Source organism: Erinaceus europaeus, chromosome 1 (assembly GCF_950295315.1).
Source record: "Erinaceus europaeus chromosome 1, mEriEur2.1, whole genome shotgun sequence".
Classification (NCBI taxonomy): Eukaryota; Metazoa; Chordata; class Mammalia; order Eulipotyphla; family Erinaceidae; genus Erinaceus; species Erinaceus europaeus.
Window position 1 is genome coordinate 102,566,745 of NC_080162.1, and position 22,627 is coordinate 102,589,371.

The 22,627-nt window shown below is 41.7% G+C and overlaps 1 protein-coding gene across 12 annotated transcripts in view; it reads right to left on the reverse strand.

Annotated features, from left to right (window-relative positions):
* Positions 1-22,627, reverse strand: part of CPEB3 (cytoplasmic polyadenylation element binding protein 3) — a 306,673-nt gene that overhangs the window by 87,775 nt on the left and 196,271 nt on the right. For 10 of the 12 annotated variants that reach the window (XM_060192002.1, XM_060191970.1, XM_060192020.1 and 7 more), the window contains one exon: positions 20,135-20,253. The exons of 1 other annotated variant lie outside the window; for it this stretch is intronic. In XM_060192002.1, coding sequence (XP_060047985.1) covers positions 20,135-20,253 — 119 coding nt within the window. Of the gene's footprint in view, positions 1-10,095; positions 10,631-20,134; positions 20,254-22,627 lie in introns of those variants that run through there. One more of the 12 variants, XM_060192027.1, reaches the window with a different exon arrangement.

A 22,627-nucleotide genomic window follows, 5' to 3' on the forward strand; every position in this document is an offset into this window, starting at 1 on the left:
GATATCGTTGTTGTTGGATAGGACAGAGAGAAATGGAGAGAGGAGGGGAAGACAGAGAGGGGGAGAGAAAGATAGACACCTGCAGACCTGCTTCACCGTCTGTGAAGTTGACCTTCTTGCAGGTGGGGAACCGGGGGCTCGAACCAGGATCCTAATGCCGGTCCTTGCGTTTTGCGCCATCTGCGCTTAACCCGCTGCACTACCACCCGACTCCCTATTTATCTGATTTTTTGAATGAAGTATGATTTTTATAAAGGCAAGCGTAGAAAAATGAAGTAAGTTTTCCAAGAGTAGAAAAAAGAAATCCTCACAACATATTCCTTTCTATTTGGTAATACCTATTCAATGGATCTCTGACTTCCTTCCAATAGTGTGTACTGTTTGAACATACAATAAAGTATAAGGTATTTCATTAGAATCTTAACCTTTAAGTATATTCCTTTCAATCCGTAACAAAATTATCAAATAACAGATTAATGAAAAATAAAATGGAGAAGGAAGAAAACACATACACACACACACATGACCCTCCCATATTGTAAGGTGAGTTTCAGTGATGCTTTAAAAACAGTTACAGCAGTGGTGCACCCACTTAAGTGAACATAATACAAAGTGTAAGCACCCATACCCACACAAGGATCTGGGTTCAAAATCTGCTCCCCACCTGCAGAGGGATGTTTTGCTAGCAGGTCTGCAGGTGTCCATCTTTCTCTCTCCCTCTCTCAATTTCTCTCTGTCCTATCCAGTTAAAAAAAAAATAAAGGAAAAAAGTGGCTTCCAGGAACAGTGGATTCATAGTGCACTGAGCCCCAGTGATAACCCTGGAGGCAAAACAACAACAACAAAAAAACATAACCTGACACATGCTTTGGAAAGTCAGCAAAGTTCAGAGGAGCATGTCTCTCCCCTTTCTTCTCACCAACTAGGATAGGAAACAGAAGAGCTGAATCTTCATTTCCTTAGAATCAGCTAAAGTCTCCATTCTCCCCATTGCTCCACAGTCAACAATGGAAGGACATGCAAGATTATTTCTCATGGGGGTTGGCTGATATCGTAAGTACTCCGTATTGGGAGTATAGCTCAGTGGTAGAGCATTTGACTGGAGAAGTACTCTGTATAAAAGGTAGTATCTGTTATTTATACTTTCAAAATACCTTGAATATCCTAAAACTTGCAGCATTCAAAAACAGTCCACATATTCCTTATAATTTTTTAAACTATATTTATTTATTGGGTAGAGACAGCTAGAGATCAAGAGGGAAGGGGGTGATAGAAAAAGAGAGAGACAGACACCTACAACACTGCTTCACCACTTGCAAAGCTTTCCCCCTGCAGGTAGGGACCAAGAGCTTGCATCCAGGTCCTTGAGCACTGTAACATGTACTCAACCAGCTGTGCCACCACCCAGCTCCCATTCCTCATAATTTCTTTTTTTTCCTAGTATTTATTTATTCTCTTTTGTTGCCCTTGTTTTAATGTTGTAGTTATTATTGTTGTTATTGATGTCATTGTCATTGGATAGGACAGAGAGAAATGGAGACAGAAGGGGAAGACAGAGAGGGGAAGAGAAAGACAGACACCTGCAGACCTACTTCATCACTTGTGAAGTGACTCCCCTGCAGGTGGGGAGCAGGGGGCTTGAACTGAGATCCTTGCACGGGTCCTTGTGCTTTGCACCACCTGTGCTTAACCAGCTGCACTACCCCCGACTCCCTACCTTATAGTTTCTTTTTTAAAAAATTACTCCATATATCTTTCTGTCTTTTATGAGACAGTTGATTGCCTCATTCAGTTAGCCAGAAACCACAGAATCTTCATTTTCTCCATATTGGCTGAAAACAAGGACCTGTTTGCAATTACGTTATAGCATTCAGGCATCTGATCCACCTGTATTTGCTTAAATATATATATATCCATTCAGTTCCTTCTTTGTGGATCACTTTGCTTTATTAATGAAAATAATTTCTGTCTGGGCTCCACTGTGATCTACTATCATTCAGTCAGAAAAGGTAGCCTTTTGAATAGTCCTGGCTCAAAAGAACTCTGCTGATGATTTCAACTCTCCCTGCTGAGACTTTCATTACTGCCCTTTCCACTTCTCCCACCTTTCACTTCATCACAGCACACCCAGCCTATCCTCTTAGCCTGTTCTTGGTATTACTGATTAGGTGAAAAATACAAGAAAAGCACTCAGGAGAAAAGCAATGATCAATCCTATTCACAAACTCCACACTTCTCAACTGATACCAGAAAATAGCTACTTAGAGGTCACACCACTATGGAATCTGAGAGAGGTAAACATAGCCCAGTAGCAGCACTCTACAAGCTAAACAAAAAGCTAAGTGGCAGTGTTTGCCCTGAAATTCCACTCACTCTGGTTTCTTTCTGAAATATAAGCCCTATTTTCTACAAGCCAGTTCTCCAACATTAAAGGTTTAGCCTCAGGCCTCCTGGCCTGGTAGTCCATATAGATTTTCCTCAGAATCACAACTTTTACAAATAGAAACAGGAATCATTTTCTGTGTCTTTGTGAAACGACACTTCTGATATGTTCCAAGAGAATGCTGCATTCTAGGCAGTAAAAGACTCAGCAACCTGAGGACAAGTATTCAGATGTTACCAGAAAAGGTAACATTAAAGGATTCCCTTAAATGATAAGCCTGGTTCCAGCACTCTTTCCTGGAGCAATCTGATCCCATTTGTTTTTATAAGAGTACAAAAAAAGCACTGCACTATCAACAGGAAGGAAGCCCACTTCAGTCCTTTGGTCATGTTATCTCCTTACCACAGGGCTTACGTATAACCAGACGTCTTCCTATCCAGGGAGCTCAAATATATAAAACCTCTAGGGTTTGTCTGTTTGTTCTTTAGTAGAGGGAGGGGGGCCTCCCTATGCTCCATTTTACTGGCTTTGGAGATTGGCTTCAGGCATGCACAATTTCATCTATCTAGACATTTTTTTTTATTGACACAGAGTGACAGATAAATATAAAGACAAGAGGGGGCCAGGTAGTGGTGCATCAGGTTAAGTGTATATAGTATGAAATATGAGGACTTATGCAAGGAGCAAGGATCCTAGGTCGAGCCCCCGGCTCCCTACTTGTGTGTGGGGGTGCTTCATAAGTGGTGGAGCAGGTCTGCAGGGGTCTCTCTTTCTCGTTCTCTATCTTCCCCTCCCCTCTCAATTGCTCTCTGTCCTATCCAAAAAATTGAAAAAATGGCCACAGGAGAGTAGATTCGTAGAGCTGGCACCTAGCCCCAGTGATAAAAATAAAATAACATAAAATAAAAATAAAGAAAAGAGAGGGAGAGACACTATACTACCAGAGCTTCTCCCAGTTCTCTGGCACTTTTATGTGGTGCTAGGATTCAAGCCTATGCCATCTGCATAGAAGGCACCCTTTTTGGGGAACTAGCTCAGGCACAGAGATACCTCAGCACTAATATTTCTCACTGGTGCCATGGCACTCCCATATAGTATGGGGGGTTCAAAGATGGATTATGTGTGTGGAAAAGGATACCTGATCACATAAGCTACCTCTAGCCCCAAGGATAATGTTTTAAAAGAGGCAATTTTGGGGAGCCAGGCAGTGGCGCAGCGGGTTAAGCGCACATGGCGCAAAGCACAAGGACCAGCATAAGGATCCTGGTTTGAGCCCCCAGCTCCCCACCTGCAGGGGAGGTTGCTTCATTAAGTGGTTGAAGCAGGTCTGCAGGTGTCTTTCTCTTCCCTCTCTGTCTTCCCATCCTCTCTTGATTTCTCTCTGTCCTATCCAACAATGATGACATCAATAACAACAACAATGACAATAAACAAGGGCAAGAAAAGGGAAAAAATAAAGTTTTTTTTAAAAAGAGGAAATTTTTTTATTATTTGTTTTTAAATTGTTGAATTGATAGGACAGAAAGGAGTTGAGAGGGATGGGGAGGGAGGGAGGGGGAAAAGGAGAGGAAGAGAGAGGAAAAGGGGGGGGAAGACTTGCAACATTGCTTTATCACTCCTAAAGTGTCACTTCTACAGATGGGAATGAGGGTTTGAATCTGGGCCTTTGAGCATGATAATGTGTGCACTCAACCAAATGTGCCGTAGTTAATAAGAGTAACAGTAACAAACTGAACACACACACACACTCCACCCCTGTTATGTGGCACTACCTGACTGGGCCAATTTGCTATTCTTTAGCTGGAGAGAAAGAAAGAGCAAGAGAGGACTTCAGCAAGCTATACTTTATAAATGTGAATATTGTCAGGGTTGTCTGCATTGCCAGGAGAAGCCAGAAATCTAACTATTTTTAATTTATTTGTCATTTCTGGGAAATCACAACAAACTTAAGAGGAAATGAGTGGGGCCAGGTTGTGGTGCACCTGGTTAAGCACACACATTACAGTGCGCAAGGACTCAGGTTCAAGCCCCCAGTTCCCCTCCTACAGGGGGTCGCTTCACAAGCGGTGAAGCAGATTTGCAGGTGTCTCTCTCCCTCTCTATCTCCCCATCCCCTCTCAATTTCTGTCTGTCCTATAAAAAAAAAAAATAGAAAAAATGGCCACCAGGAGCAATGGATTCATGGTGAAGGCACCGAGCCCCAAGGATAAGCCAGGAGACAAAAAGAAAGTTCTATCTAATTCTGTCTAATTTCCCAACTTATTTCCTTGTAACCATTTTTTTTTACATTAACACCTTTGAATATTTTTACTTTGGATAATACTACCTTATTTTATCTTAAATGGTGTATGTATGTGTGTCCAAGGACTCTTACATGTGTGATCTCACTGCTCTTGGGCTGATATTTTTTAATCCTTTTTTTTTTTAAGATTTTATTGATTTATTCATAAGAAAGATAGGAGGAGAGGAGAGAGAAAGAACAATACATCATCACTCTGGTACATGTGCTGCTAGGGACTGAACTCAGGACCTCATGGTTGAGAGTCCAATGCTTTTTTATCCACTGCGCCATTTCTCGGACCACTATTTTTTAATTCTTTAAAAATTAAATTTTGCTCTTTTAATAGAGGTGGGGTGGGAAGGGGGGAGGGTAGGGAAAAGGGAGAGAGAGAGAGTACTACAGCACTGCTCCATCTTTTATGAATCACCTCCTGCTGCAGGTGAGCCCATGAGGTGTTAGGGGTTCAAACATGGGTCCTTAAGCATGATGAAGAGTGTGCTCTACCAGGCAAACTGTGTTCTTGCCCCCATCTTTCTTATTTCATGTAGACAGTGAGACATCGTAGCACTGGTGCCATGGCATTCTCATGTGGCTCACACCCAGGCCGCATACATATGCTATCTTCTGACCCCCCCCCTTTTTTTTAAAAATGTGGTACCAGAGAATGAACCCAGGGAGAGATACTGTTGAGCAACTTCCCTGCTCCAATTCTTCATTCTGTAATTTGAGAGAAAGAGAAAAATACAGACATACACACCAAAGCAACACTCCATCATCCTGGGAGTGGCCATGATGCTTCCATGTGGTGCTAAGGATCAAGGCCAGGGCTCCACACGAGGGAAGGCATATACTTCACCTGCTGAGCCATCTCTTAGGCTCATTTGATATGAATATAAACATGGCACAATAAAGTAGAATTCCATGAGCAAAATGTTCTTGAAACTTCATTCTAACCTAGTCTTTTTCCTCATTCATTTCCTACAACTGCCTTAGAAGGGTTTCATAATAAATTAAGTCTAGGGTGGTCCAGGAGGTGGTACAGTGGATAAAGCATTGGATTCTCAACCATGAGGTCCTGAGTTTGATCCCCAGCAGAACATATACCAGAGTGATGGCTGGTTCTTTCTCATGAATAAATAAATAAATTCTTTTTTAAAAAAAATAAGTCAGCGCCGTGGCATGAAGCGCAAGGACCGGCGTAAAGATCCCAGTTCAAGCTCCCGGCTTCCCACCTGCAGGGGAGTCGCTTCACAAGCGGTGAAGCAGATCTCTCCCCCTCTCTGTCTTCCCCCCCTCTCTCCATTTCTCTCTGTCCTATCCAACAACGACATCAATAATAACAACAATAATAACTACAACAATACAACAACAACAAGGGCAACAAAAGGGAATAAATCAATAAATATTTTTTAAAAATTAAGCCTTGGGGCCAACCAGGTGTGGTGCCATGAGTTGATCAAACACATTCCCATATGCAAGGACCTGGGTTCAAGATCCCTTTCCCACCTGTAGGGTGAAGTTTCAAAAGTGGTGAAGCAGTGCTGCAGGTATCCTTCTCTCTATTTCTATTTCTTCCTCCCCGCCTCAACTTCTCTGTCTCTACCCAAAATAAGTAAATAAAATATTAAAGATGTGTAAGAGCCTGTGTTAAACTAAAATATAGAGTGTATTTTTTTAAATTTTATCTTTAGTAGCAGGATAACATCAGAGAGATCTGGGTGGGGTGTCTGCCTTGCCATACACAGGAGCTCATATGGCTCAGGTTCAAGCTCCAGCACCCCATGGCAGGTCCTCTGGCACTGGAGGAGTCTCCAGTGTTGTAGTATTTCTCTTCCACCTTCTTCTCTGGCCCCCTCCATATATATATATATATATATATATATATATATATATGAGTGTGAAGGTCACCAAGTGGTGAAACTGCACATGTGTAAAATCTGACCATACAACAAAGAATATCTTACCATATAATGTTTACTTCTATTTCTTTTTGTCTTGTTACCTCCTGAGGTTACCAACATTGATCACATGCATGTCCTACTACATTCATGCCTTCCTTCCTATCCAGTTGCCTGAAGGCTCCTCCAAATAGTTCAGAATCAACAGTGTAAGACATCTGCTGGTCAACTCAGACAACTAACCTGCTCTGTTTGTTCTAGTTTTTCCATAATACACATCTCAGCTCAGATGAGCCTCCCCATTTCATTTTTTCCTTTTTTTTTTCATAAATGTGTCCTCTGCCATATCCACACATAATTTTTTTTAAGAAATATTTTCTTTTTTTAATTATCTTTACTTATTTGATAGTAACAGCCATAAATTGAGAGGGAATGGGGTGACAGGGAGAGAGACAGAGAGATACCTGCAGCCCTGCTTCACCACTCACAAAGCTTGCCCCTTGCAGGTGGGGACTGGGGGCTTGAACCCAGGTCCTTGTGCATTGTAGCATGTGCGCTCCACCAACCAAGTGTGCCATCAGCCAGACCCTTTTTTCTCTTTTTTGAATGTTTCTGATATTTCTTGTTTTTCTTCTTTATGTTTCAGTTTATCAGGGGTGGGAGAGGTCACGGTTTTCAGTACAGCTCTAGACACATAGGTACAACCTCTCATCTCCCCCCATAGGTGTAGGCAAGACACACTCTGTCCAACCTGTGTCCTTTTCTACCAGCAGATACCAGATCCTTTCTCCTCTTTTTCAATAAATTTCAAACTCCTTCTCAAACTTTTCAGGGCAAAAGAAAAAAAAAATCTCATGTTCTCTAATTCTACAATTCTATCTACATAAATCAGAAAAAAAACAACAACGATATTGCAGAACAATCAGGACGTCTTTCCCCCTGCTTTTCTGACAGCCAGGATGAGTCAGCTCAACCTAGGTCTGCTGACATACAGCTGCAGAGAGAATGAACACCAACCCATCTCAGCTGTCAGCAATTCTATTTTAAGCATCACAAACCTTGCAGAATGTGTCCCACAGAATTACAAATAAGCTAGTTTGTGGTTTCGGAGGCCTAAGAGGCTATTATTACTATTAGTGTTATCTACCAAAACGAACAGCCACAACAGCAATAACTGTAGTTTGAACTTCATCAAATCATATTCCAAGTTAGTACCTCACTTCAACCTCTTTTATGACAGTTTCCTAACACATAGCTATGTCATAAAAGTTTGATCAGCCAATTTCCAGGAGTTTATGTTTTCTCAAGTGCTGCTTTCTAACCAACAGACAGCAAATGAGAAACCCTTTCTATTGTCTTCTTGGAGAAATAGCCAGAAAGCAAATTAATAGCTGATCAGAATTTTTAGCCATGATAAGACTTCTGAACCCTGAGCAAATCTGGGGCCTTTCATTAGAAATCTACTGGATTTAAAACAGAAAATTATGAAGGCGGCCCACATAGTACGAAGTACAAGGACCTGCGCAAGGATCCCAGTTGGGTTTGAGCCCCCAGCTCCCCGCCTTCAAGGGGGGATCACTTTACAAGCAGTGAAACACGTTTCCAAGTGTCTCTCTTTCTCTCTCCTCCTCCCCTCTCAATTTCTCTCAGTCCTATCCAACAAAAAGAAAAAATGGCCTTCAGGAGCAGTAGATTCATAGTGCAGGCACTGAGCCCTAGCAATGACCCAGGAAGGAAGGAAGGAAGGAAGGAAGGAAGGAAGGAAGGAAGGAAGGAAGGAAGGAAGGAAGGAAGGAAGGAAGGAGAAGGAAGAAGATTATGAAGGTTGGGTGGTGGTGCACCTGATTGGGTGCCCATGTTACAATGCACAAGGACCCAATTCAAGCCTGCAGGGGAAACGCTTTGCAAGTGGTAAAGCAGTGTTGCAGGTGTCTCTCGGTCTCTCTCCTTCTCTATCATCCCTTTTCCTCTCCATTTCTGGCTGTCCTCTAGCCAATAAACAAAGATAGTAGAAAGGATTTCTCCTAGCTAAGGGGCTGAAAAGAACTGTGGCTAATTCTCTCATGTATGCCCAGGATGCTCCAGATCCACTACTAAATTCAGGAAGTAGTTCACAGTTAAAAAACAAAAATAAAAACAAGGGGGCTGGGCAGTAGCGCAGTGAGTTAAGCACACATGGCACAAAGTGCAAGGACCAGCATAAGGATCCGTGCTCGAGCCCCCAACTCCCCACCTGCAGGAGGGTCACTTCGCAAGTGGTGAATGAAGCAGGTCTGCAGGTGTCTTTATCTCCCTCTCTCTGTCTTCCCCTCCTCTCTCTATTTCTCTCTGTCCTATTCAACACGAATAGCTGTAACAATAACAACCACAACAAAGGCAACAACAAGGGCAACAAAATGGGAAAAATGGCCTCCAGAGCTATGGATTCTTAGTGCTGACCGAGTCCCAGTGATAACAAAACAAAACAAAACAAAACAAAACAAAACAAAACAAAACAAAACAAAACCCTTGTGGTCAGGTAGCTGGGGAGATGACCACGTAGAATGCATTTCTTGCATTTCTACTGCAAGGACACTGTGTACCTGAAGGTTCTCTGTGCTCTTGTCAAGTGAAAATGTACTTCTTTTCTTTTCTTTTTGTTAATCTTCTCTGTTTAGTGCACACCATCATAGGGTTTTTTTCTTTTTTTGTCTCCAAGGTTATTGCTGGGGCTCCGTGCCTACACTACAAATCAACTGCTCCTAGAGGCTACTTTTTCCCCTTTTGTTGCCCTTTTTGTTTATAATTTTTGTTGTTATTGCCGTCGTTGTTGTTGCATAGGACAGAGAGAAATCGAAAGAGGAGGGGAAGACAGAGGGGGAGAGAAAAATAAACATCTGCAGACCTGCTTCACTGCTTGTGCTTGGGCACCCTTATGCTGATCCTTGTGCTTCACACCATGTGCGCTTAACCTGCTGCGCTACCGCCCAACCCCCATGAAAATGTATTTCTAAAGTGAGGCATTAACCTCCCTCTTCTCCCCAATCAAAGCCTTCCAGTTTTTAGCACATTAAAAAATGGTCAGTGATCAGGAAGTAGTTCAGTAGTTAGAGTACAGAACATGCATATCTGTGGTCCCAAGTTCCACCCCCAAGCACCACATATACTAGAGTAGTGCTGTGGTTCTCTCCTCTCCCCTAACTAAATACATAAATGAACCTTAAAGGAGGGCGGTCGCACAGCGGGTTAAGCACACGTGGCGCGAAGCACAGGGACTGGCATTAGGATCCTGGTTCAAACCCCGGCTCCCCACCTGCAGGGGCATCACTTCACAAGCGGTGAAGCAGGTCTGCAGGTGTCTTTCTCTCCCCATCTCTGTCTTCCCCATCTCTCTCCATTTCTCTCTGTCCTATCTATCTCTGCCCTAACAACAGTGACAATAATAATAGCTACAACAATAAAACAACATGGCAACAAAAGGGAATAAATAAATAAATAAATAAATATTTAAAATAAATAAATAAATAAGTGAACCTTAAAACATAACTAGTAGGGGCCAGGTAGTGGTGCACCTGGTAGAGTGCATATGTTGCGATGCATAAGGACCCAAGTTCGAGCCTCTGGTCCCCACCTACAGTGGGGGAAAAGTTCACAAGTGGTAAAGCAGTGTTGCAAGTATCTCTCTCCCTCTCTGTCTCCTCTTCCTTCTCATTTTCTCTGTCCTATCAAATAAATAAATAATTTAGAAAAACAGACAGTAGTCTTCTTTAATCTACTGGTAAAGAAGCAGTTACAAAAGCTAACAAAAATGATTTAGCAATGAGGTTAGCAATATATTCAGCTATTTAACTTCCTTGGGCAGTTATGCCTTACACAGAAGTGTATTTTCAGCTTTATAGTACTAGTTACAAGGATGTTGTTACTGGCACACTGATGGTTAAAACTATTGAGAGGAATATACATGTAAAAGTTCAAGTTACTTAACTTTTTCCTGGGAAGAAGCATACATACTCTTTGGGTGAGTTTCACAGAATACGAACCATACCAGAATCTTCACAAATATGATCCCCAGAACAGGAATATGATATGCTGCATTAAATAATATTAGGCAAATTTGTTGTTGTAAGACTTTGTAGAACCTTCATATATCACTGTTTCCCAAATACTTTTTTTTTTCGCTATGGGACCTTTAATTTCAGGAAAAAATGGTAATAAGATGCACAAAGTAAGTGCTTACTATTGATCATTAATTGATACCTATTATTATATGAGCAAACTGTTTGTCAATGATCCTCACAAAGGGCAGAATCTGACAGGACAAGTGTTATTCAGCACACCCTGAGAAAAAACACTGAACTTTTAAGGGGCAGTGGCTAGTTTATCCACTAGATAACATTTTAATATACTGGAACTCAACATCTTTTAAACCAACCCCCCCAAAAAAAAAATGATAGTGTCCAAAGACTCAAGTGCTGAGAAACTCTGGACCTACCTGGAAATTCAGAAACTCAGGGGGAGAAAACAGGATTTACTCTAACAAGGCAGTATTCCTCTCACTTCAGAGAAGAAAGTCTTTGGAAAACTCCTACGATGGAAGGTGCTCAAATCACAAATTTAGGCCAATTATTTGAAGCATTCAGAAGTGTCAAAAGATTTCCAAGGTGGCATAAGGCACATGTGGTGATATGGCTTAGCCATGATTTATAACAAGGAAGACACAAAACTAGATTTCATTTGGCCAAGTAAAATGATAGTTTTGTCTTAGGAAGTAGTAAATAGAGAATGAAAATGTCTGAGTAAATATACTACAAACCCAAGGACTGTGGCAGTCAATCAAGGTGTTATTTAATTTAGATTCTGTTTTTTCCCAATTTAATTTCCTGCTATTCCTTTTTATTCCCCATGCATTTGTGCTCCATGTAACCAACCAAAAGAATATCCGTTCAGGTGGTAGCACACTAGGTTAAATGCACATAGTACAAAGCTCAAGGACCCACCCAAGGATCCAGGTTCAAGCCCCCAGCTCCCCACCTGTAGGGAGGATGCTTCACAAGTGGTAAAGCAGGTCTGCAGGTGTCTCTCTTTCTCTCTCCCTCTCTACATCTCCGTCCCTCTCAGTTTCTCTCTGTCCTATCCAATAAAATGAAAAAAGTGGCTCCCAGGAGCAGTGGATTCATAGTGCCAGCACCAAGCCCTAGCGATAACCCTGGAGGGGGGAAAAAAAAAAGAATATCTACCCATAGAGCACAGTTTCCTATTTCTCTGTTCACACTGTTACTCTCCCCCAAATGCCTACACTGCCACACACCTAACTCTCTTCTGGTCAATCTCCAAACACTGTTTATATTTCCAGGTTGATTTCAAAGGACTTCATCCAAGACTATACATACTCCAAAGCATTAAATCTCTATTCTATACTCTTTCTTTTTTCACTTTGACACATATTTTCTAAATGACAAATATTTGAGAACCTTTAAATGACAGAATGTAGGTTTAAGTGTTTATATACTTGCTTTACCTGCCCATTTTAAACACAGGATTTTACCTCTGGTTCAAAGCAAATCTGTATTAAGTAGTACTATGCCTTGCACCCAGTAAGCACTTAAACATAGTTTGAAGGAAGACACATCATTAAAAAAAAAAAAAAAAAAAGATGGGAGGGACGGGTGGTGGAGGACCTGGTTGAGCGCACATGTTACAATGCGCAAGGACCCAGGTTCGAGCCCCTGATCCCCACCTGCAGGGGAAAGCTTTTCAAGTGGTGAAGCCGAGCTGCAAGTGTCTCTTTTTCTCTCTCCCTCTCTATCTCCCCCTACCCTCTTGATTTCTGACTGTCTCTATCCAATAAATAAAGATAATTTTTGTGGTCTGGGAGGAGGCTCAGTGGATAAAGCATTGGACTCTCAAGCATGAGGTTCTGAGTTCAATCCCCAGCAGCACATGTACCAGGGTGATGCCTGGTTCTTTCTCTCTCCTCCTATGTTTCTCATTAATAAATAAATAAAATCTTTAAAAAAATAATAAAGATAATTTTAAAAAAATTTTAAAAAGGGAGTTGGGCATTAGCGCAGCGGGTTAATCGCACGTGGTGCAAAGCGCAAGGACTGTTGTAAGGATCCTGGTTCGAGCCCCCGGCTCCCCACCTGCAGGGGAGTTGCTTCACAGGTGGTGAAGCAGGTCTGCAGGTGTCTATCTTTCTCTCCCCCTCTGTCTTCCCCTCCTCTCTCCATTTCTCTGTCCTATCCAACAACAACTACTACTACTACAACAATAAAACAAAGGCAACAAAAGGAAATAAATAAATAAATAAATTTTTAAAAATACTAAATTTAAAAAAAAAAAAAACGACAGATGTATGGGTTTGTTCACAGAAACTAGTACTCTATAAGGAGTGGGGGGGTGGCTATCTATGGGCTGGATGAGTTTTATTAGTAGGTATAACTTGCTATTGGGCAACAAAAGAGAATAAAATTTTTTTAAAAAAGAAAGAAATCATAAAAGCCTATACCTGTACCTATAATTCTATTAATTGGATCACTTTATAGGTTCCACTGTAAAATTTTTACTATTTATTCCCTTTTGTTACCCTTGTTGTTTTACTGTTGTAGTTATTATTGTTGTTGTTATTGATGTCATTGTTGTTGGATAGGACAGAGAGAAATGGAGAGAGGAGAGGAAGACAGTGAGGGGGAGAGAAAGACACCTACAGACCTGTTTCACCACTTGTGAAGTGGATCCCCTGCAGGTGGAGAGCCGGGGGCTCGAATCAGGATCCATGAGTCAGTCCTTGCACTTTGCACCATGTGCACTTAACCCATTGTGCTACTGCCTGACTCCCTTCTAGGTTCCATTTTTAACACCTCTTTCCTTGGCTTCAGCTCCACATCTATCACCCCCAACCTCATCTGGCCATAATTTCCTACCCAGCTTTTGATTGGAGGTTTTCTAGTAGATCCTGCTACTGCCAATTTCTCTTCCCATTCTTTGGGACTGAGAAGGCAATCAAGTCACACATGTAGTTCCTTTTGGTGTCTTTCAGGATCATATCTCCACTCAGGAGTCTGGGTGGGGTCATTTAGTGTAGGCAACCACTGACCAAAAATACCTCAATAACACTACCTGAAATCCACTAATTAGGGATTCTGATAAAAAGCAAAGCAAAACACTTTCTTAGAAAGGCTAAATGGAGAGGATTAAGAAAAACAATCTTATCAACCCATATAATGGGGCTAGTGTGTGGCTGGGCAAATAGAAAATCTTTGAAATTATTTAGGAACATTTCATATTCCTGAGGAGAAAGATCAGAGTACGGGCAATGAAAGAATGAGGGCACCAGGGGGCCGGGTAGTAGAGAAGCAGGATAAGCACACACAGTACAAAGCGCAAGGACCAGCTCAAGGATCCCAGTCAGAGACCCCAGCTCCCCACCTGCAGGGGGGTCGCCTCACAAACAGTGAACCAGACCTGCAGGTGTCTATCTTTCTCTTCCCCTTTCTGTCTTTCCCTCCTTTCTCGATTTCTCTATGACCTGAACGACAGCAGCAGCAATAAGAATAACAACCACAACAAGGGCAACAAAAAGAGAAAAATGGCTGACAGGAGCAGTAGATTTGTGGTGCAGGCACCAAGCCCCAGCAATAACCCTGGAGGCAAAAAAAAAAAAAAAAAAAAAAAAGAATGAGGGCACCAGCATTCTGAAAAGGTATTCAAGCTAAGAAGTAGGGCCCAATGAAATAGTTTCCACTTAGATACCCTCCTTACCTACTTCCTATTACACTTCCCTCACTCATTCCAAAGCTAACCTTATCAAAACAAGGACTGCAAAAGCTGAATAAGGGCAAGAGACTGGCATACTTTAATGATGACTCTTTAGTCACTATCAGGCCACCCCATCATCTGAGACCCTAGTCAGGAGTCCTGGGATTTCCACACAGACATAATGGGCCTAGACCTCGAACAGATCCCTCTCTCCATTGTCACTGGTCACCTCCATCAGGAAATACACAATAGTCCCCTTTGTGGGCCCCCATAGACCTTGCCCTCCATGTGGATCAACAATGGTAGAGAATGTCCCATCCTCCGAAGGGAGGCTGGACAACATACTCTATCTTATACCTGAAGAAGATGGGTCCTGATATTGGGGCAGCTTGGAACATTCATACTCATGAACACAGAATGCAAGCTCAGATCTACAGGGATGCAGAGGTCACATAGGCTCCTAAGCTGAATATGGGCCCCAGACCATATCAAATCGATGGGGTTTATAGTCAACAATATTTATACCCCTTTCCCATATTTGGGAGCTACTCTCTTCCCTTATCCAGCTTTCTGGTCCTTTTTCCAGTCATGACATCATCTCCTCAGACAATAACTTGGGTCCACCTGTATATCAAATGTCAGACTCAGGAAAACAAAAACAAAAACAAAATAAAACTAGTATAGTCATGGGCCCTTTGGAATATAAATGAAATAGGCCTACTAGCTATCTACAAAATGGAGACCCCAAATATCATCTGCAATATTACGACCTTTAGGTTCATGATTAGTCAACAGTTTGTCAACAGTTTGGCTTTGTATGTTAACTCTTTTTTAAGCCACCAGGTTCCAGATGCTACCATAATGCCAACCAGACTCCTCTGGGCAGATGACCCCACCAATGTGTCCTGGAGCCCTGCTTCCCCAGAACCCTGCCCCACTAGGGAAAGAGAAAGACAGGCTGGGAGTATGGATCAACCAGTCAACGCCCATATTCAGCGGGCAAGCAATTACAGAAGCCAGACCTTCCACCTTCTGCATCCCACAATGACCTTGGATCCATACTCCTAGAGGGTTAAAGAATAGGAAAGCTATCAGGGGAAGGGAAGGGATACGGAGTTTTGGTGGTAGGAATTGTGTGGAGTTGTACCCCTCTTATCCTGCTTTTTTTTTTTTTTTGTCAGTGTTTCCTTTTTATAAGTAAAAAATGAAGTAGGGAGTGAAGAAGAGACACAGCTAGAAGGTTTATTTAGTGGATGAGCTCTATAGACTTTACCCTGAGCTATTGCCAAGGTCCTCATTACTCCCCCAAATTCAATCCAGCTCTAAGTTTCCTGTGTGTGGGGGGGGAAGAGCTAGATGTACTAAAAGCTGTGCAGGGAGTTTTGGTTAAGTGAGGTTTCTGGGAGTAGATGTGATACAAAAGCCAAGGAAGAGAAAGTTTTATAATGGGGCAGGGGTAGATAGCATAATGGTTACACAAAAAGAATCTCATGCCGGAGGCTCCAAAGTCCCGGGTTCAATTCCCACACACCACCATAAACCAGAGCTGAGTAGTGCTCTGTAAAAAAAAAAAAAAAAAGTTTTACAATGTAGTTGATAGAACTAGAACCTAAAAATGGATCCAGTTTGTTAGAATTACAAGTATTTATAGACTTCTACATTTCCCATTACATACCCATTCCCTCCCTCCCTCCCTCCCTTCCTTCCTATTGCCACCAGGGTTCTCTCTGGGGCTTGGTGCCAGCACTAAGATTCCACTACGTCTACAGGTCATTTCTTCCTCTTGTTATTTTTATTTTTCCCTGTTTTTTAAAATTTAATATGCCAGAGGAAAATTGAGAGAGGAAGGAGAGAGGGGAGGACAGAAAAAGAGAGACACCTGCAGACCTGCTTTTATCACTCATGAAGTGTCCCCCTGCAGGAGTCGAGTGAGGCCTCAAACCCAGCTGCTTGTACATAGTAGTGTGTGCTACTACTGCCCCCACTTTAACTTTTCTTGTTGTTTAACTTGAGTACTGCTCAGCTCTGGTTTATGGTCATACTGGGGATTGAACCTGGGACTTTAGAGCCTCAGGCATGAGAGTCTCTTTGCATAACTATGATACTATCTATGCTTATGCTGGAAATTCTGAGTATGGCTGGGTCAAAGAAATACGTAGTTAGTAGTCACCATTCAAAATTTACCATGTTTCAATAAAACTATTTCATTTGAGCTCTGATGACACAAACCATAATAAGGCAAAATGTTTTAGAAACACTTTCAAAAGTCAAGGGTAATCAATGTGTTTGAAAACAAAACAGTCAATGGTAATAATATTACCTCCACACCACCTCCATCTGAAACAACCACTGCTCACTTCTCCCTCAAGATGTCCAGTGCTGATGACTGTTTGGCCTGATAAAGACACATTGCTCTCCCACAGAGAAAAATCTTCCAAATACACGAGCCCCATGGGTACAACTCCAGTGTGCTCTCCTTGACTGAACAGTTTCTTAATCTACTATGAATATAACTAGTTCAATGTGTACCTTTTTAGATATGAAAGCATATTTAGACATCTTTTCTAGAGTATATGGTCAATCCACCACAAACCTTCACGACTCACTCCTACTCTCCTTGCACTTACGTAGCAGCAGCCGATTCTGGAGGCTGACCGAACCCTGCCAAAGAGGGCATAGTTTTTCGAATCTCACACTATTCCAAAGAGATCTGGAGTAGTTGTTTCAGCTTTCTTATTTATTCAAATGACACACGGCACACTTTCACTAAAGTTAGTCCCCACATTTCTCTCTCAAAAAAAAAAAAAAAAGGGAGTCGGGCTGTAGCGCAGCGGGTTAAGCGCAGGTGGTGCAAAGCACAAGGACCGGCATAAGGATCCCGGTTCGAGCCCCCGGCTCCCCACCTGCAGGGGAGTCGCTTCACAGGCGGTGAAGCAGGTCTGCAGGTGTCTATCTTTCTCTCCTCCTCTCTGTCTTCCCCTCCTCTCTCCATTTCTCTCTGTCCTATCCAACAATGACGACAACAACAATAATAACTACAACAATAAAACAACAAGGGCAAAAAAAGGGAATAAATAAATAAAATAAATAAATTTTTAAAAAAAGTTAAAAAAATGCAGCCTCTTTATTCTCTCTACTATTCACTCTATTTAAACAAAGATTCTCTATTCTTTTTCTCTACCCACTTTCCTTACTGCTTTCCCCACAAGTATATCTAGTTAGTCTTTATCCCATATTGTAACTATTGCTTTAAATTTTTTGGTAATAATTCCAGAACTATATAGACAATTACTTTCACATTTGCTAAAGTCCTCATACAATAGGTATTCCATTATGAATCAACATTTCTGCTTTTAGTAATTCCACCTTTTGATTTACAAGCTGCGATCTCTCACATCATTCTTTTGAAGCCAATTATTTATTTGCCCTGCTCTGGATGTCACCATTACTACCCAATGGATGCTGCTAGCATGTAGCTGTGCTCTATTCTTAGTCTCTGAATTCTGCAGCATAACAACACCCAGCTCCATTTGTTGAAATACCTGACTTCACTAAATGCTTTCATATCCATTTCTTTTATCTGGGTCTCTCAACATCCTGGAGACCTTTTTTTTTTCTTTTTCTTTCTTTCCTTTTCTCTTCCTTTATATTTATTTATTTATTTATTTATTTTCCTCCAGGGCTATTGCTGGGCTCAGTGCCTGCACCACAAACCCACTGCTCCTTGAGGCTATTTTTTCCCTTTTATTGCCCTTGTTGTTTTATCATTGTTATGGTTATTATTATTGTTATTTATTTATTTATTTATTTATGTTGTTGAATAGGACAGAGAGAAATGGAGAGAGGAGGGGAAGACAGAGAGGGGGAGAGAGAGAAAGATAGACACCTGCAGACCTGCTTCACCACTTGTGAAGCGACTCCCCTGCAGGTGGAAAGCTGGGGGCTCCAACCAAGATCCTTACACCGGTCTTTGCACCATGTGCGCTTAACCTGCTGTACTGCAACCCAACCCCCTTCTCTTTCTTTCTTCCTTTCTCTCTTTCTTTTTTTTTTTTTTTTTTTTTATCAGAGCACTGATCAGCTCTGGCCTATTGTGGTGTGGGGAACTGAACCTGGGACCTTGGAGCCTCAGGCTTGAGAGTCTCTTGCATAACCATTATGCTATCAACCCTTGCCCTGAGAAGGACTGTATTTATCCTCATTTTATAGATGAGAAAAACTAAGATTCAGCAAGGAATAGATGACTTATGTGAAGCCAAGAATTTATGTATAAGCTAGAGTCAAGACTCAGATGGAAGAGCCAGGTGGTGGTGCACCTGGTTGAGTACACATGTTACAATGTGCAAGGACCCAGGTTTGAGTCCCCAGTCTCCACCTGCAGGGGGAAAGCTTTACGAGAGGTGAAGCAGTGCTGCAGGCGTTTCTCTGTCTCTCTTCCTCTCTATCCCCCCTTTCCTCTTGACTTTTGGCTGTCTCTATCCAATAATAATAATAAAAAAGACTCAGATTAAAAAAGTCTATATGTGACTCCTATCAACATTTCTGTTCTAAACCCAGATGTTAATAAGCAAGTTCCACAGTGGATCCTTGTACGATTGTTCATTTCTCATCACTACTTCTCTATTTCCCACTCTTACCATCAAGTCTTGAAATACAAACTGACCCTCCTCCTCAACTTCTCTTCGGGGTCCCAACTGTTGTCATACTATCTGATTCATTTATTCTGCTCTACATATAGTCTTATCTCTTTTCCACTGACACCCCTTCTACTAGGAGAAAAGAAGCACTCTTCTTTATGTGTGAATGGACTTTCTTTTCATAATAGTGTTGTATTATTGATGGCTTACAGTATGGTTATTGATACATGGGTACAATTTCTCATCTTCTTATGATTAAGTGTCTGCATGACACTCCCATTACCAACTTAGGCCCTGTTTCTCTCTCCATCATACACCTGACCCCAATGCCTTCCCCAACCTCCTCTCTTCCCCTTCTTCCCCATAGTCCTTTGTGAAATGAAGCACTCTTATTATTCAGTCACACTCTAGCTCAGAAACCACAAACTGTGTATATGTACATTTATTTATGGTTTTGCCTTCCAGTTTTCATCATCGTCTTCTTCTTTATCATCGCTTTATTCAGTCATCTCTGGGAGTCCACTTCTCTGGGCTAACTTTTTCAGGTAGAGACAGAAAAGCAGAGAGAGAGGGGAAAGAAATCACAGCACCAAGCATCCTCCAATGCAGTATGTGTGGGGGGATCTGGACTGAAACCTGGGTTGCACATAGGTCAAAGCAGCGTAAAGTCCAAGTGAGTTATTTTGCCAACCCTGTCTCTAAGTTCCTGCCTTCTTTCTTGTCCTGCTTACAGTTATCTAAATATGTTAAAGTAGAAGCTCCTAGCACAGAAAATTCTATTTAGCTTGCTGTAATTATAATCCAGCATGATGCTTTGCATTCAAAGGCACACAAATAATGATGGTTATGATCTATATTAAAACAATTATTCTTTCCTTGGCCTGAAAAATAATGACAGAAACCAGCTGCTAAAACCACCAAGAGCATTATTTACATCAATATAGAGTTTCTGAATAAGAATTAGCTGAAAAGAGGTGCGAAGTGAAAATGACACATATTATTTATGTGCAGTCCCAAAGGGATAAAATCAAATAGTGAGTAATTGCTTATGAGTTTCCCTGTCAACAATAGCCCACCTCTATGGCAGAGCAAAGTCACCTAGAGAAGGAGATCCTAGTTACCAGTATTTCCACTACAATGACCTCGGCCAACTTCCTGTGTGCTCTGGAAACGTAACATCTGGTCACATATCACTTACTGGTTTATCCTTGATGGTGGGGCTTGACACACACAGGTACAGTTTTCCGTCTTCTTCTAGGCAGGCATCTATCAAAGCTTGCACTGAGCTCTCCTCCTGGAACAGCAGAAAGGCATAGCCTTGGGGAGAAGAAAAAAAAGGAAAAAGAAAAAACAAGAGTGGGGGGTAGGAATCAATAAATTAAACTCAAAGTGCCAATTAAAAAATATATATATGCCTACTGTTTCGTTTTGGCAAGTTCTCACTAAAACCTAAGACCTTGAAGTGGGGCAAAGGAAGTAACAGTAACTGAGACCTTCATAAGCCAGGCTGACAGTCTTTTAGGAGCTCATGAGCATTATCTTGCTTAATTCTCATAATTACTCCTGGAGTTCAGAACACCTCTATGGAATTTCTATTACTTAGGTATTGTTATCTTTAACGAGCCACAACTCCTAGCTAGGAAACAAGCTTCACCTGCCTTCCAATTGCCACAACACTTTAGCCTTGACACATACTACACCATGGACACACTTTACAAAATCCCCAGTGGAAGAAATAAGCCACAAAATACTATGTGTCGCCTAATTCCATGTATAGGGAGCATCCAGAATAGGCAAATCTGTAGACACAGAAGTGGACTAGTGGTTGGGGAACTGGAGGAAATACGTAAGGTATAGGGCTTCTTTTTGGGTTGATGAAAATATCTGAAACTGTGGTGATAGTTGCGTAACTTTGTGAACACACTGAAAACTACTAAACTGTTCACACTTTTAAAACAAAGTGTGAACCATGTGGCATATAGAAATTTCAAAAAGAGCTGTGAAAAAGAAACACTCACCAACAATGGGCTAGCAAGATCTTACATGCTACATCTAATGGGGAAAAAAAAATCAGTTTATCTAAGGATAAATTTCTTTTTCATGGCTGAGTACACAATCTACATGGATACTACAGGATATTCACGGCCATGGTATCTTTGTCCAGCTCGATTCAGTACGATTTATTGAACAGCTATTTCAAATGGGACACACTCTATGGATTAGCCAATCTATGATATGAGTGAAATACTATCCTGCTGTCAAGGGGCTTATTTGATCAAGGAAACAGACATTTAGATGATTAACTACTTACTACAAAGCTTAGGGCTGTTAAGTACAGAAAAAAAGTATCATGGGAGCCCAGAGGAACAAAAACTCTGAAGTGACAGGATCTGCAAAGACTTCAATGAGGACAACAGCTGTTCAAGGGACAGACTCTGCCACTTACTGTCACACTGGCACTCATGAATGGCAGCTGAGAAAAGGTCCATTATGAGCTAGTCTAAGCCTGAATGCTCAAACATTCAACTCCCCAACCCAACTTTGATAAATCTCTCAGCTGTCACCTCCCTTCATAGCCTTGTGACTGATTTCAAAAGAAACCAACACCAATAATTGGTGGGGTTTTTCTTTTGGCGGGGGGGGGGGGGGTGTGCACTGTAGGGCAGAGATCTTTCAAAAGGTCCTTAGAGGCATACTGTTTTAGTCTTGGAGAGAATCTTGTCTATATACACTATACACATGCACATCAAAGAGGCCTTGGGGTGGGGCATGCTTAACGAGCTGGGATTTTCCCAAGCTCCTCACCTCTGGAAGACCTCTAGGCTGATTGCACCTTTCACAAAACTGCCCACTTTGGCAATCATCACATTAAATCATACGCTGGAGTATACTTGGGCCTCAGAGGAAAGGGAGGGTGTCTTCTCATGAAAGTTGCTACAAAAGTACACATTTTCACTTAGGCTTGTCTCCAAGTCACAAATGTCAACACTAGGAGTTAGAAGAGTAAAAACTGGAAGCCACAAGTAAAAACCTGCTACAAGAAAAATATCAATGAACAACTTCTTTCCCTTTCCCAGATGCACTCCATTTGGGTACCCTCTCCCATGAGCTAACTCTCTGGCACTTATGTGCTGATCTTAATATATTCTTTTTAAAAATTTAAAGACATATTTATTCTTTATTTTTATAGGAAGGCGCCGACCAGAACACTGCTCTCTCTGCCATTTAGTGGTGCTGGGACTGGACTGGAACTTCTGGGGTGTCAGGCATGCAACTCTAAAGCTCTAACATGATGAACTGTCTCCCCAACCCAGAATACTTTTGAAATAAAAGTAAATTCTACCTAATAAATCAAATTCCTCAAATTGTCATCACAATGGCAGGTTCTTATACTAGTTTGAAGCTTGTATTAAAAAAAAAAAAAATTGGCCCCAAATTTATAAAGTCTGTTTGTCCTCCCTTACCCTCTGAGCCAGTAAGAAATAAGGGGACTGTAAAATGCCTTGTTCAAAAATGGTGAACTTGTTTCCCAATCACCTGAGGAATGTTCCAGGCCTCCAGAGACGTGGTGAGCCAAGGGAGACACTCAATGCATAGCTAGTCTATAGGAGGCGCTAAGGACTCTGGGAGAAGCAGGAGGACTACTTGGTACTAATACCATCATGACCCTGGGTTGCAGGCAGAATGACAA